General features: G+C 40.1%; 1 protein-coding gene across 1 annotated transcript in view; it reads left to right on the top strand.

Annotated features, from left to right (window-relative positions):
* The window catches only part of NFE2L3 (NFE2 like bZIP transcription factor 3), a 39,128-nt gene extending 32,845 nt beyond the window's left edge, over positions 1–6,283 (top strand). The window contains 7 exon segments of the mRNA XM_073329665.1: positions 356–454; positions 1,864–1,947; positions 3,853–3,963; positions 4,906–5,487; positions 5,489–5,800; positions 5,802–5,990; positions 5,992–6,283. Coding sequence (XP_073185766.1) covers positions 356–454; positions 1,864–1,947; positions 3,853–3,963; positions 4,906–5,487; positions 5,489–5,800; positions 5,802–5,990; positions 5,992–6,159 — 1,545 coding nt within the window. The 3' untranslated portion in view covers positions 6,160–6,283.
* Positions 6,284–13,037: the final 6,754 nt, after the last annotated feature.

Raw genomic sequence — 13,037 nt, 5'->3', positions numbered from 1 at the left:
ATATTAAAAAATTATGGTAGTGTCTGCTTTTATGTCCAGTGCAATTGTGGGTCATCGTTTGCAGCTCTATGCAATTCAACTATCCCCTGCTGGTGAGTGAAGCAGAAGAATGTCAAGCTATACCATAAGGAGGTTCAGTATCCCCATATAAAACTGGAGATACAGAGCGTACATTAATGTATTACACATGCAGGATTCTGTCCTACTTCAGTCCTATTCTCAGCTTGTCATGTTATGACATTTATATATGATCAGATATATGTTTCACTGGAAATTATATAATATGACTGAATTAAGCAGGGGTGTCTTTTTAAAGAATATTTTTGGCATGAATATACTTTTTCTGACTCTTCAGGATGTAGACTTGAAAACTGGTCAGGAAGCTTTGGATTACTATTATCTGCATAAAGGAAGTGAACAATCAGAATCTCAAGACGGGGAGAAGATAAAGCAGGTGAATGATGAAGAAAATGGAAAAAAAGGCTAAAACTGAGGGGGAAGAGAGAGAAAATACAGGTTCTAACACTGAGGTAAGTGTAATGATACAAAAAAAACCCCACATAACCCCTGGGTAAATGGTTTATCATTCGTTCTGTGAGTGCTATTAGGAAAATTAGTAAAGAGGTAATGTCTGGATGATACTCTAAATAGGACATCCCCATTCTTCTTCTCAAAAGTTAGGCTCCCTTTACAAATATTGTTTCACCTTGAAACATTCTAATCCTTCCAAAATCAGTCATCTTAAAATTAGTTTTTATTCTCTTCTATTTATTCTAGTTCTGAAGATAGCAGACCTTCTCTCTCCAAGCTTTCAAAGTTAGGCACATAAATATTTGAGACAAGGATGCTAAATTATGTTTTCACTTTACTATGTGGTTTATCAAGGTATAGATGGTGCTGTATGCCCACAGGATTCAATGTTTGAAGTAGGATTCGTCCCTAGAGGATTAAATTTTGGATGACTTGGTTGTCAATATCCAAGTATTGTTGTATATTGAAAAGGGGGGGAGTTACACTAAGGTTGCCACATTTTACAGTTACACTAAAGCACGGACTTAAAAAGTCAAGTGAGCACTTGTGGCCTACGTCTCCTTGCAATCTGCAATAAAGGGATTGCTTCTTTTCCAAGAGAGCTGAGAATTTAATTTCCAGTTATTTCGCCAGCAGCCCTGCCTGTCATTACCACCGTCTGTTTTCAACCTTTTACTGGACTTAGAGGCTTCAAATGTGTTCCCACTGTTTGTCAGGTGGGTGCAACTTTGTCAAGGAGGAAAGCACAAGTGCGCCATTTGTGGGGCAGGAGTGATGCTTTTAGTTATAGGATCATTCTGCCCCTCCTAACAGCATAGCATTTTCTCTTCCAGACGATGGCTCCATGCAGGGTTAACAGCTCCAGCACACTTCACCATATTGCACTGTTCCAAAGCAGCAGCAAGCTAAGGAGAGCACCTGTGCTCTTTTGTACTTCTAGCAGCCCCATCAGGGGCTTGAGGGACACCTTAAATTTTAATGGATTACAGTGTTCCACCTAAAACTTCAACCTAGACATGCCACTGACTGCTAGTGTGGCATCTGCGTGATGGTGGGGATGTGATAGAAAGTCAAGATTTGCTTAAGTTTTTATATTTCAGACCCTTGCTTAAAATTACAAACCATTGAATCTGTATTAGCTAACTTGCACTCATTTGTGTCTGATGATTAGAGCCCACTGGACTGAAACCAGAGTGAGAGGAGAGGGAGCTCTCCCTCTGTTTTTAGCAGAGAAGGGACTGTGCTCCCTTCCCCCGCACCCCTTACTTTACTTCTTGTTTGTCTCTAAAGAATTGTGCTTTTCAAAAAGTGTTTTTGTTTCCTCCACTGCAGAGCAACAGAAATTCCATAGATTCCTCTCCCTTCTTGGGAGACTATTTGCTGCTGCTGACATCACAGACAGAAAATGCACTAGAGGTAAATGTGAAAACTCGCAGCTGTATTAGCAATGGATTATAACTGGCATAGTTGGATAACTGGGATAATCCATTTAATTAAAGAGTAAGCAGAGAGTATGTCACAAGTCAGTTCAGTAATTTATCTGAAAACTCTGTTGTAAAAAGCTACTCTGGTCATTACCTTTTAGCATAGTCATTACTTACCTGCTTCCTGAATCTGTAAAATTACATAACTTATTTGAAAACTGTTTAAAAATTCCAGTTCTTCCCAGTGCCCCTTGGTAATATTCAACAAGACAGTTTATCTATGTAAAACAGGATACTCATGACAGTATTTTCACAGTCTGTGTTTAGCAACCGTAGGCCTTTTAACTGCTAACAGTTTAAAAAAATAACAACAGATCTTGGAAAAAAAACTTCTGTTTCTTTTAAGGGCATAAATTGAAAACACCAGCTCTACCTCCCAGTCTACAGCAGGGCTAGTATGTGATAACTCCGTAGAAGAAACATGGCAAGACTTTTTTCGGTCACCTGAGTTACAGGTAAGCATAGCAGAGAACTTTATATATACACACACAACTGATTTGTGCAAATGCATCTGAGATTATTTGCTTAATGAGCTGCAGTCTGATAAGCCCACTTGTAAGAGAAAATATGTAGGATTTAACTGTGGGGACACCTTGCCATTCACTTCACAGTTGGTGAGGTGGAGAACATCTTTGACTCCAGCTAGATGATGGAGCCAAGCATCTGTCATCGGACTTTAAACAAATCCTTCCTACCATCCCCCTAAATAACCATAAGACAGAACTTCATAACCTAACATTTTCCTGTTCTGGTAGAGATGACCTGTTATATGCTTGTTAGTTTATTCATAATACTTTTTGTTTCAAATCCAGCTTCTGGCTCCAGACTTGGTTCTGTAACTGGACCAGTGGGTAGGTCTAATTTTGCTCTGTTATGTGTTTGTAAATCCCACTGTTTGCAAAGGGGGTTGTAGTTGCATAACTGAAAGCAGAAATAGGCCCTCAAAATATGCAAAATATTGGGACAGGCATAGCTTCAGCATGTAAACAAATCTGAATATCAGAGGACATAAATCTGAATATTAAAACCTCATTATTTGATAAAAGGGTCTCGTCCCACTTCTCAGCTAATTTTTAATGTTTTAAAAATCCTATGTTACTAAAGGTGTTATCTTTATGTACTGTGATATATTCACAATGAAGCACTGTTCGTCAAATGAAGCTGTAAAGGAATCAGAGTTTATCTAAATTCTCAAACCTTACTTTACATTTCAAAGTATATTTTGTCCGACTTTCCTTAAATGTTACTAACATTTGGTAGGTAACAGAGATTAAAAGGGGGGAAATATTTTTTCAAATTTTTTTTTAATTTGTGCATTTGATAGTATTTTGCATGCAGTGAGAGTGCAGTGTGGTCTTTCCTGCTTGCCCAAGTCTTTTGCATAGCAAGTTGTTCCCCCCTCCCCCAAGAAAGAAAATGTGGCTTAAAATGACATTGGCCAGATCTTGTCTGGGGCTTAAAGCTACTTCATTTAAAAAAAATAAATAAATAAATAAAGCCACCCACCAGCTTTCAGTTAGTCTTAAGACTATTTTTTTGAACATTGGACTTGATAAAAATCAGAGCAGCTACACTGAGTGCTAGAGCCTGAGTCAATAAACAGGACATTACAATGTTATAATTATTTTGTATTATTAGAAGTTACAAAATATAACCAAGGCCTGTCGACTCTGCAACAGTAAGGATCTAAATGCCATGACAAAGGTCCGTGGCTTCTTTGGCAATCTAGCACTTGGAAATTGGAGGTTATGCAGCAGCTTCATTTATATTGAAAGAAAATAATGAATTCAATATGATAATGAATAATACAATCTTGCCTCCCCCTATTTTGCATTAGCTGGAAATTCTAGAAGTTTTATATATAAATGTTGAAGGAGACCGTAACCTGGAGGTTTTGACAGCAGGAGAGTGGACTGTTTTAGTGGATGAGAAGGCAGGCAGTTTAAAGGTGTGTCTTTACTGTACAGTTAACCCACACGGTTACTCAGGTGTTACCGCTAACACCTTTACAATCCACACACTCAAATATCTGACCCAAGCGTGATGGTGCTTTTAAACTGGGCTAACTGTCCATCCTTCTGTATAGACTAAAGTCCAAGCGATGCTTTCATTGAGGCTGGACCCCTGCCCATTTTGCAGGGAAGACCCAGGCTAAGCCACTAGAATGCTGGTCCTTCAGTGCCTTCTCACAACTCCCCCCTCTCCCCCACCCACCCCCAGCTGCCCAAAATGGGAGACATGTTCTCCCACCATTCACAGCTCAGCTTGTGAAAGTACAAAGAACTATGGGACATGCCCCCAGAAGTCCCAGCAACACACATGGGTGAGTGCAGCACCAGTCAGGACACAGTAATTTGACTAAAGCTTTGCAGCATGGCTGTTCTTGCCTGGGCTAGGCTCTATTAGGTACCGCTCACCTGAGTTCTCTCTGCAATGAGGACATATCCAGTCAACGTGCTTGTCCCTCACTCTCAGGGTATGTCTTCCAGAATGATCAGTAAAATAGCTAATGTTGACATCTTAAAACTAAACAGGACCATTTATCAAGCCATTACACTGAATGGGGTAGTTCATAACTCACACAGCTTGTTTCAAGCTGTCGGCAGATTTAGGAAGACGGCACTGTAGTGGTTGGACTCTGCTCATGTTTTTAATCTCTTAAATTTTAGAGCACAATTCTGTGCTAAAGGATGCAGTCTGTGGGAAATTCTATAGTTGTAGACTAGATAGACCCTGTGTGCAAGTAGGACATAGTGCTTCCAGATCAGGTAATAGAAAAGTTTAGTGCTATTATGGATTCTAATAGTAGGGAGAATACTGAAAGAAAAAAAAGTGAGAGTGAGTGAGTGAAAAGTTGCTGATTCTGTATTTTTTTTCCATTTCCTTTTAGGAAATTTCACTGGGAGCTACTCAACCTGTTGCTTGCAGTAGTAGTAGAGGCATGAATTCATTATCCTCTTACTACACTGTAAATTTGACCCAGGCTATTAGCCATGATGTCAGCCTCCATGAAGCTATGTTACTGAGATCAAACCACAGCACTAGGGTAAATCCAGAAATAAGGAGTATACAGAGACAGGATTCCTTTCTGCATTTAAATTCTAGCATCATAAACCCTGAATCATTACTTCATGGGACTAATTGGGGGTTACCACCATCTATTGACATTAGGAACCTAACAAACCAGAATCTTCTTTCAGACCTTGATGAGAACATATTTGAGGAGATAAATCTAATGGCATTACCATTGGAAGGTTTTGATCCTAGGGAAGTCTCTCAGCTTTTTGAAAAACCTGACTCAGATTCTGGACTTTCAAGCCAGAGCACAACCTCTTCAAGCAATTCTGATTTATCTTCTGTTTCAACCTGCAATGAAGGTGCTGTTGGCTACAGTAGCAATATAGAATATACTTCCCATGATGGCTTAGGAGCTGTAGGGGGTCATTACCCAGAGCATAGTAAACACTGCCAATATGGACTATCAAAGCGATTCAGACTATTGTGGGGAGTCCCCCCACTTCAACATATTCTTCATAACCACACTTATTTGGCAGCTGCCAAATGAATTAGCATCCACTTCTGAGCATCATTCTTCATCATCTAGGAAATCAAACAAAGTAAAGGGCAGTTGCCTCAATAGCACAGATAATCTTAGCCATGATGAATGCCATGTCAAAGCCCTGAGAATTCCATTTTCAGTAGATGAAATTGTGAGCATGCCTATTGATGCATTCAACAACATGTTATCAAAGTTCTATCTGACAGATACTGAAATATCACTTATGTATAAGTGACATAAGGCGAAAAGGAAAAAACAAGGCTGCTGCTCAGAACTGCCGCAAATGTAAACTAGATGTGATCCTGAACTTGGAAGAGGATGTGTGCAAGCTTCATGCCCAAAAAGAGAGCCTTAAGAAGCAGAAATTTCAGTGTAATAAATCAATTAGTCTTATGAAGCAAAAACTAAGTGTAACTACTTTATCATGTAGTTTTCAGTAGGTTAAGGGATGACCAGGGAAGACCTGTTAATCCAAGCCAGTATGCTCTTCATTGTGGTAGTAATGGCAGCATTTTGATAATACCTAAGAGACCAGTCACATCAGAACAGAAACAAGATAACCAAGAAGAACGGAAACAAAAATAAGTAATATTAGGATCACTACATTATTTAGAACTCATTCTGCTGACCGGTGGGGGAGAGGGAGATAGTAACAAACGCTGGAGGCCAAGAATGCTTATGAACATGTTAAAGAAAAAAAAAAAAAAGAGAGAGAGACCCAAACTAGTATTTTGAGACTTGTGCAGGTGGCCTGCATCTTTAATTATTGGGATAGTTTTTATATATAAATAAATTGTCAACACTTAGAAGCTACAGCAGTAAAAACCTGCTAGTTTGACTGAGCTGTTGAGATGTAATTAGTTACTGGAGGATGCCAGGCCACCAGCAGAAGTATAATTTCTACTTAGTGTGGATTTATTGCCTTTAAAATGAGTTTGCACACAGTATTTGCAAATAAATATTACATTGATATAATTGTATGGAAAAAGGGTTGTAGGGGGCAGACAGGTATATAAGTTTTGTCACAGTCGGAACTAGGAGAATTCTCCCTATTTGGTAGAGAAATTGAAGGATCAATGCAAAAAAAAAAAAAAAGGGGGGTGGGGGATCGGCACAAAATTGAGAGGAGTTGCAAATGGAGGGGGAAAAACGTATTTTCCTTCCTAAGTACATGACTCTTGGAAGGTAAAGCCTTATATTTTGATTTAGTCTGTTAGCACTGGCAGAGTTTTTTTTAAAAAAGCTGAAGGCTTAGATTTGCAAAGGTTTGGCTTAAATTTTGTGTAGTTTTATGTATTATTTATGTATTTCTCTTTTCTGTGGGTGTAAATTATACTTTTTGTACTAGTTTTCTGAAGAGATCATGGAGGCTATTCAGACTTTTCCTCTCTCCCACAAAATATACACATACACAAACACTTGTAGTCTCAAGCAAACTAGGATTGCTCGTTAATTTTATACTTATTTTGACATTTTTTCCACTAAGTACATATTGAAATTGTTGAAGCAGGTACAATCTGTTACCCTAGTCTTATGCCACTATTACACCATTCACTTTTCTATGTAAACATGAAAGAATGCAGTGGTGAATGAGACACTTCCTATGATTTGTATGTTTTCAAATATGTAATGTACTATCTACTGTCTTTTTAAAGTCTGGATAACTTGACTTTTCTCTTTTATCCTAAGGAAAATTACTTTTTTTTTTTTTTTTTAAAGTTTTTACATTGTTCTAAATTAAATCTTTTGTAAACACCTTAAAAATTCTGTTTAAAAACAAATTAGAGGTCAGATTTGCCAAGAGTTTTCTCAAATGTTCCCAGGTAAAATCTATTTTACTTGCCTTATTTATTGATTTATTTATTTATTTATACTTATTTATACTATTTTACTTGCCTTATGATTGCATACAGTGAAGACATGCTAGCTTTAGTGGATTTATCTGTGCCATGAAATCTGCAAAGGTATTTACATCCTTATTCACAATAGATCACTTTCCCTTTCTTATACATATCCTAAAACAGGTCTGAAAAGGTATTTTAAGAAATAAGTATGTAGCGGTGAGATAAGAACTTACACCAAAAATGTTACCTTTTAAGTATTATAAGCATCCGATACAGAATGTAGTTATGTGAATATCTGGTATCCTAACACAAAAATTAGGACTTTGTTCATTAAAAAAAAAAAAAGGAATAGTATAAGCATACCACAGCAGCAGTGTCCAGTAACTCAGAAAAGTGCTATACGAAAGTAGTAAGATGCTGTACATACAAAGGAAATGCCAAGATGACTTCTATTTCAAAGAAAAATTGGACGAAGGTATGCCATTTATCATGGCACGAATCTACAGTGTTAAATTTGCTGCAGCTATGTTTACAGTAATTAGAGCAGCAGATGCAAGGCTATCAATTCATATTTTGTTAACCAAGTACCTACTTTCCTCATAATGCAAAAAACTTACCCCTGACAGAGTAACAGTCTGCTCCTATACAATACTCCATTCACACTGTATTTGTGCATTAAAAATTGCTATATATGTCCAAGTTTTTAGTGGACAACTGTCACACCTCCCAGAACAGTGCTTTTCAAGCTTTTTTTCCTGGGGACCCAGTTGAAGAAAATTGTTGATGCCCGTGATCCAACGGAGCTGGGGATGAGGGGTTTGGGAGGGGCTCAGGGCTGCAGGGTTGGGCCAGGAATAAGGAGTTCAGGATGTGGTAGAGGGCTCTGGGCTGGGACAAGAGGTTGAGGACCAGGTCTCTGGGCTGGGGGTGCAGGCATTGGGATGAGGGGTTTGGGGGGGCTCAGGGCTGGGGCACAGACTTACCTCCAGTGGCTCCCGGTCAGCAGCACAGCTGGCGTGCAGAGGCAGGCTTCCCGCCTGTCCTGGCACCACGGACCGCACTGCGCCCCGGAAGTGGCCAGCAGCAGGTTTGGCTCCTAGGTAAGATCTAACATTAAGGACAGAACAGACCGCTTCCTCCTATACAAGTATTTTCGATTTCTCAAAAAGGTGACTTATTAGCCGAGTCCCATTCTGCATCTCTGAAGGAATTATTAAGATTTGATCTAGCCTTGAAGACAAAACTTTGGAGGGTTGAAGAAAGTTAGGAAGATTAAATCTTAATCTCTGCTAATCACTGGCATTGATCATAGCAATAGGAATTTAATTGGCACACCATACAATTTAAAAATAGCTGTATACAGACCCACAACTTTTACCCTTTTAGATCTTTAAAAGTCTGCCATTCTAGTCGAACCTGTATTAACATTTAAGAGGATATATGACTGAAGTCTCTCAAGGCTTTTTTATTTCATAACGCATATATGAAACTCTCTGGGCTTCAACCACTTTCACTGAGAACTACCTTTTCCCTAGTATAATTCAATAGAATACCATGAAAAAGGCTAATGTCAAGCTCAAAATAGAAACATTAGTAACCCTGTGACTATTACTTTGCTAAATTCATTTTTTAACACTTGGTTTCTCTTTTTAAAGAGTTATCAGTAGTACCTACAATACAGTAGTTTTTAAATCTGACTGGCCCTTTAAAAAACACTTATTACAAGTGAATTTAACTTGTAGACACACAGAAGAAAGGAATCTTAAAGGGAGAATGTAGTTGCTTGCCAAAATCAGACTTGCAGATATTTTATACCTAGGAGTTTCATGGAAAACGGTAAGGCCATCAGGTTCTAAAATGGCTTATTTGACCTGACCCAATACTGTTTAAGTACAAGTGCAAGCAAGCTTCTGTAAAAGTTTGCCCTTGCACCTCAAATCTAACTAACCTGCTTCTTCCTACCCCTTAAATCTTTAACCCCTTCTTGACCAGGTAGAGATATCTCTTGTGGTAGATAATTGATCTATTTGGTAGCTATGAGCTAATCTAGATTAGTATGGTTATTTGAAATCTGGTTTTACAAGTATACTACATAGTGATTATAGATTCCATGTCCTCACCTTTTCCATGGTTTCTAGCCTATTCTCTTAGAGCTCCTCTCCCTCTAGTGCCCATCTTTGAAGCCTCATTTGTTCACTTCTGCAACAAAGGAGTATTGAAGAGGTCATACAGATATTTTGAAATAAAGTGCTGACTACCTATACCACTTTTAGAAGAGGTTAATCTTAGCCTCTTTCTTAAATTTCAACTCCAGTAATTTCTTTTCCTACTTTGCCAAAGCAATGACTATTACTATAAACTGAACCTAAAGGCACAAAATGAAGGTAATGTTGAGCCAACATGTATCCTCTATGGGGAACAGCGTTTCAAATATCAGTGTGATAATTTTATAATGAAGTACATAACTGAGCTCCAATGCACCTTGGGATGGAAGTGCCTTTACTTGCAGACACTTTGCTTCACACTTTAAGAACAGTTTAAGGAGCACTTATTGCCTCACTGCATTCCCATCCAATATCTGCCTCTCCTGATCAGGTTGCCAGAATATTAGCCTAAGTAGAAACGTAGTGCACCTAAAAAGGAACAGATGTGAAATCTGAATTGTCACTAACATATTCCAATGTGCATATGCCATACGTAGCACAATAGACTTGAATTATGCAGCCAACTACCTACCCAAACTCACTATTTACAGGCAAAAATTCACCCGCACATGTTGGTCCCAGATTGGGGTTGCTGCTATTTCAACCCTTGGACTGGAACCACAGAACTTTCACCCTAGGGGCCTGTGGGATGCACACAAAAGCAGACCCAGGGGCTGAGCAGAATTCCCAGCTGACCTTCTCCAGCAGCCCAGACCAACCCCTCTTGTGCTGCTGCTCAACCAACCAGCTTATGTAGTGCAGAGGGTCCTGGGTCAGATCTCCAGATTGTAAATTTCATCCTTTAGAGCAGGGTAGTTGAGAATCTGAAGAATCCCACCCATCTCTTAGGAGATGCACAGAAAAGGAGGCTGGAAAGAGAGGGGCCAACTGGTCACAAATTCCTGCTTCTCTGCCTACACACCAGGCTCTGCATCAATTGTAATTTTGATCACTGCTATGCCACACTCCTGCACAACTTAGGAGTTTGCATTACTTTGGATGGCTGGAGGCCAGCAATGGACCAAAGGAAAGCACTCATTCACCTCCACCTTGAAGAATGAAGGAGGAAAGCCTTACTCTTGACCATTTTAAGATTAAAATGCCTCCTGTTCTGTGGGGTAACCCAATCCCAAAATCTACAACCAGGTCCTCAGTTGTCTGCAGCATATTGGAAGTTCCTTGGCAGACACAGGTAATTTCAGAAATTGATGTTGTTTAAGTAAATGAACATGATCTTTCCTTATTCTTTATTGTACAGTTTTATGAAAGCAAAGTACTAGCAGTAATACTCACTTTTACTGAGACATAGCATGTATCTTGAATGGCAAAATAACTTTTTAAATGAAGATTTACTCTGCAAAAAAGTGGCTTCATAGTAGTTTGAAGGAAAAAAGGAAGACAGGTTATTTACAGACAGAGGAGCAATAACCACACATTGCAGGACTTATTGAGAATTACTAGAATTAGTATTATGTTGACTACAAACCACAACTTTCCACTAAATTCACCACTGAACACAAGAATCCTGTTTGTCCAGATTCTTAAGAATGTTCCTAAATAAATGAAGTATGCTACAGTGAGACACCTTAAAATCTATTAAAATGTTACAGCTTTCCACAGCTTTAGCATGTTTCCCCATTTATGTCACCCCCATCGCCCCCCACCCCCTCTTTACAGGGAGGGAAGGTGGCATAGCCTCAGAGAAACACAGATTATGCTTTCACCTTTGCTAAATTCACACAATGGTGAAGTACTGTTATTTCAAATAGAAAATAGGAGTCATACAAACACAAAAGGCACAAGAATTCCTCCCCAAATGTTTTTCTTCCAATTTGCACCTTAAGTCGCCAAGTGAGTTGGGATGCGAACACAGAATTGCTAAACGCAAAACAAATTTTTGTAAACCGGACCTGGCTCAAATCAGGTTACATGTCCAAGCAGGGAAGGAAGCCTCCTGAGTAATTAGAAAGCATACCAAAAGACTACAGGTCTGACCCTAGGTCAATCATGATTAGTGGCTGTCTCCTGTGCAGCCCTGCAATTAACTATGCAATTCAAGGTTTGCTACATTGTTTTATCAAAGAAATTTTATACTAAAGCCTCAAAACATTATTTTAAACTATTTTCAAGAATGCATAAAGACATAAGAATGTCTATTACTATAGAAAAGCTAAGCATAATAGCTTCCAACTTTGTTTTAAACTCAGTGCAGTGGACAGTCAAACAATACAAGGCTGAAATGCTTTAGCTTTCCAAGTAACTTCTAAGCTGGAATGTATTTCAACCTCTTATGTGTAATTCAGAAGATACACATTATACTCACGAGGGAATTCCATACACAGTATTTTAAAACTCTGCATAGTTTCTCACAAAATAAATGTGGAAGCTCCAACATGACAGTGGAGAGCTCAGACCGCTGGCTGCACAGAGGTGGGAGATCACTCTGCAGCTCCACCATGGTGACTGAGGTGCAATGGCTGGCCCTGCCCCTCCACACCAAGTGCACCAAGATAGCAAGGGAAAGGGACAGTCTCTTGCATGCATGCCCAGCCCTGACCCAGGGGCAGGTCAAGCAGGCTTAGCCTGGCAGGATCCATGTTTGGAGGAATCCAGGGCTGGGGCAATCTGGGTGCAGGCAGCTCAGGAGAGGGATCTGGATGCACAAAGGCTCATTGGGGATTCCAGGTGCAGGGGGAATGGGACTCTGAGGGGGTCCAGGTGAAGATGGCTGGAGATCAGTAGAGGGGCTCAGCAGTGTGGTGTGGGTGATAGAGATTGGTGGAATGGGGGTCCAAGAACAGGCGGGCGGGGGGAAGGAGCGAGGTGGGCTGGTACAGGTGCAACTGGACACTGGATACAGAGGGTGAGGCTCAGCAGTGGGTGGGAGTCCTGGATGCACAAGGGTTGCACCTCCCCATATAGACTCCTCTCCCTGCAGCTGAGGAAGAATGGGGACAGAAACTGGGGAGGGAGAGTGGGGAGGAAGGGGGAAAGGTTGTGTGCGCAGAGCTTCATGCCACTGAGGGATGTTTCTGGGGGTGGGTCTGACCTGGCTCCAGCCCCTCACTGCAAGGGAAGAGAGAGTCCCATCCAACCCAGCCGGGACTAGCAGCTGAGCCCTGGGCAGGGTAGGAGCCACCAGCCCTGCAGTGATTTCTCTCTCCACCGAATGCTCTGGACACCTGAAACAATTTACCCTGGTTGCTGGGGAGGGGTCATGTGACAGTTCTTGCAGCTTCCTTTTGCTTCCCCATCAGAAAGTAATTTTTCCTGCAGGGAAGCAGAGAGATCTACAGGGGACATGAATTCTGTGTGTGCGCAGTGGAACAGAATTTCCCCAGGTGTAATATTGTACACAGTAAGCAACAAACAAAAAAAGTCAACTTGGGTTTTGGTAGATCACAGTTTTGCATTA

The sequence above is a fragment of the Lepidochelys kempii genome, chromosome 2 (assembly GCF_965140265.1).
Source record: "Lepidochelys kempii isolate rLepKem1 chromosome 2, rLepKem1.hap2, whole genome shotgun sequence".
Taxonomy (NCBI): Eukaryota; Metazoa; Chordata; order Testudines; family Cheloniidae; genus Lepidochelys; species Lepidochelys kempii.
The sequence above is the reverse complement of the archived record's forward strand: the minus strand, read 5'-3'. Positions and strand labels throughout refer to the sequence as shown.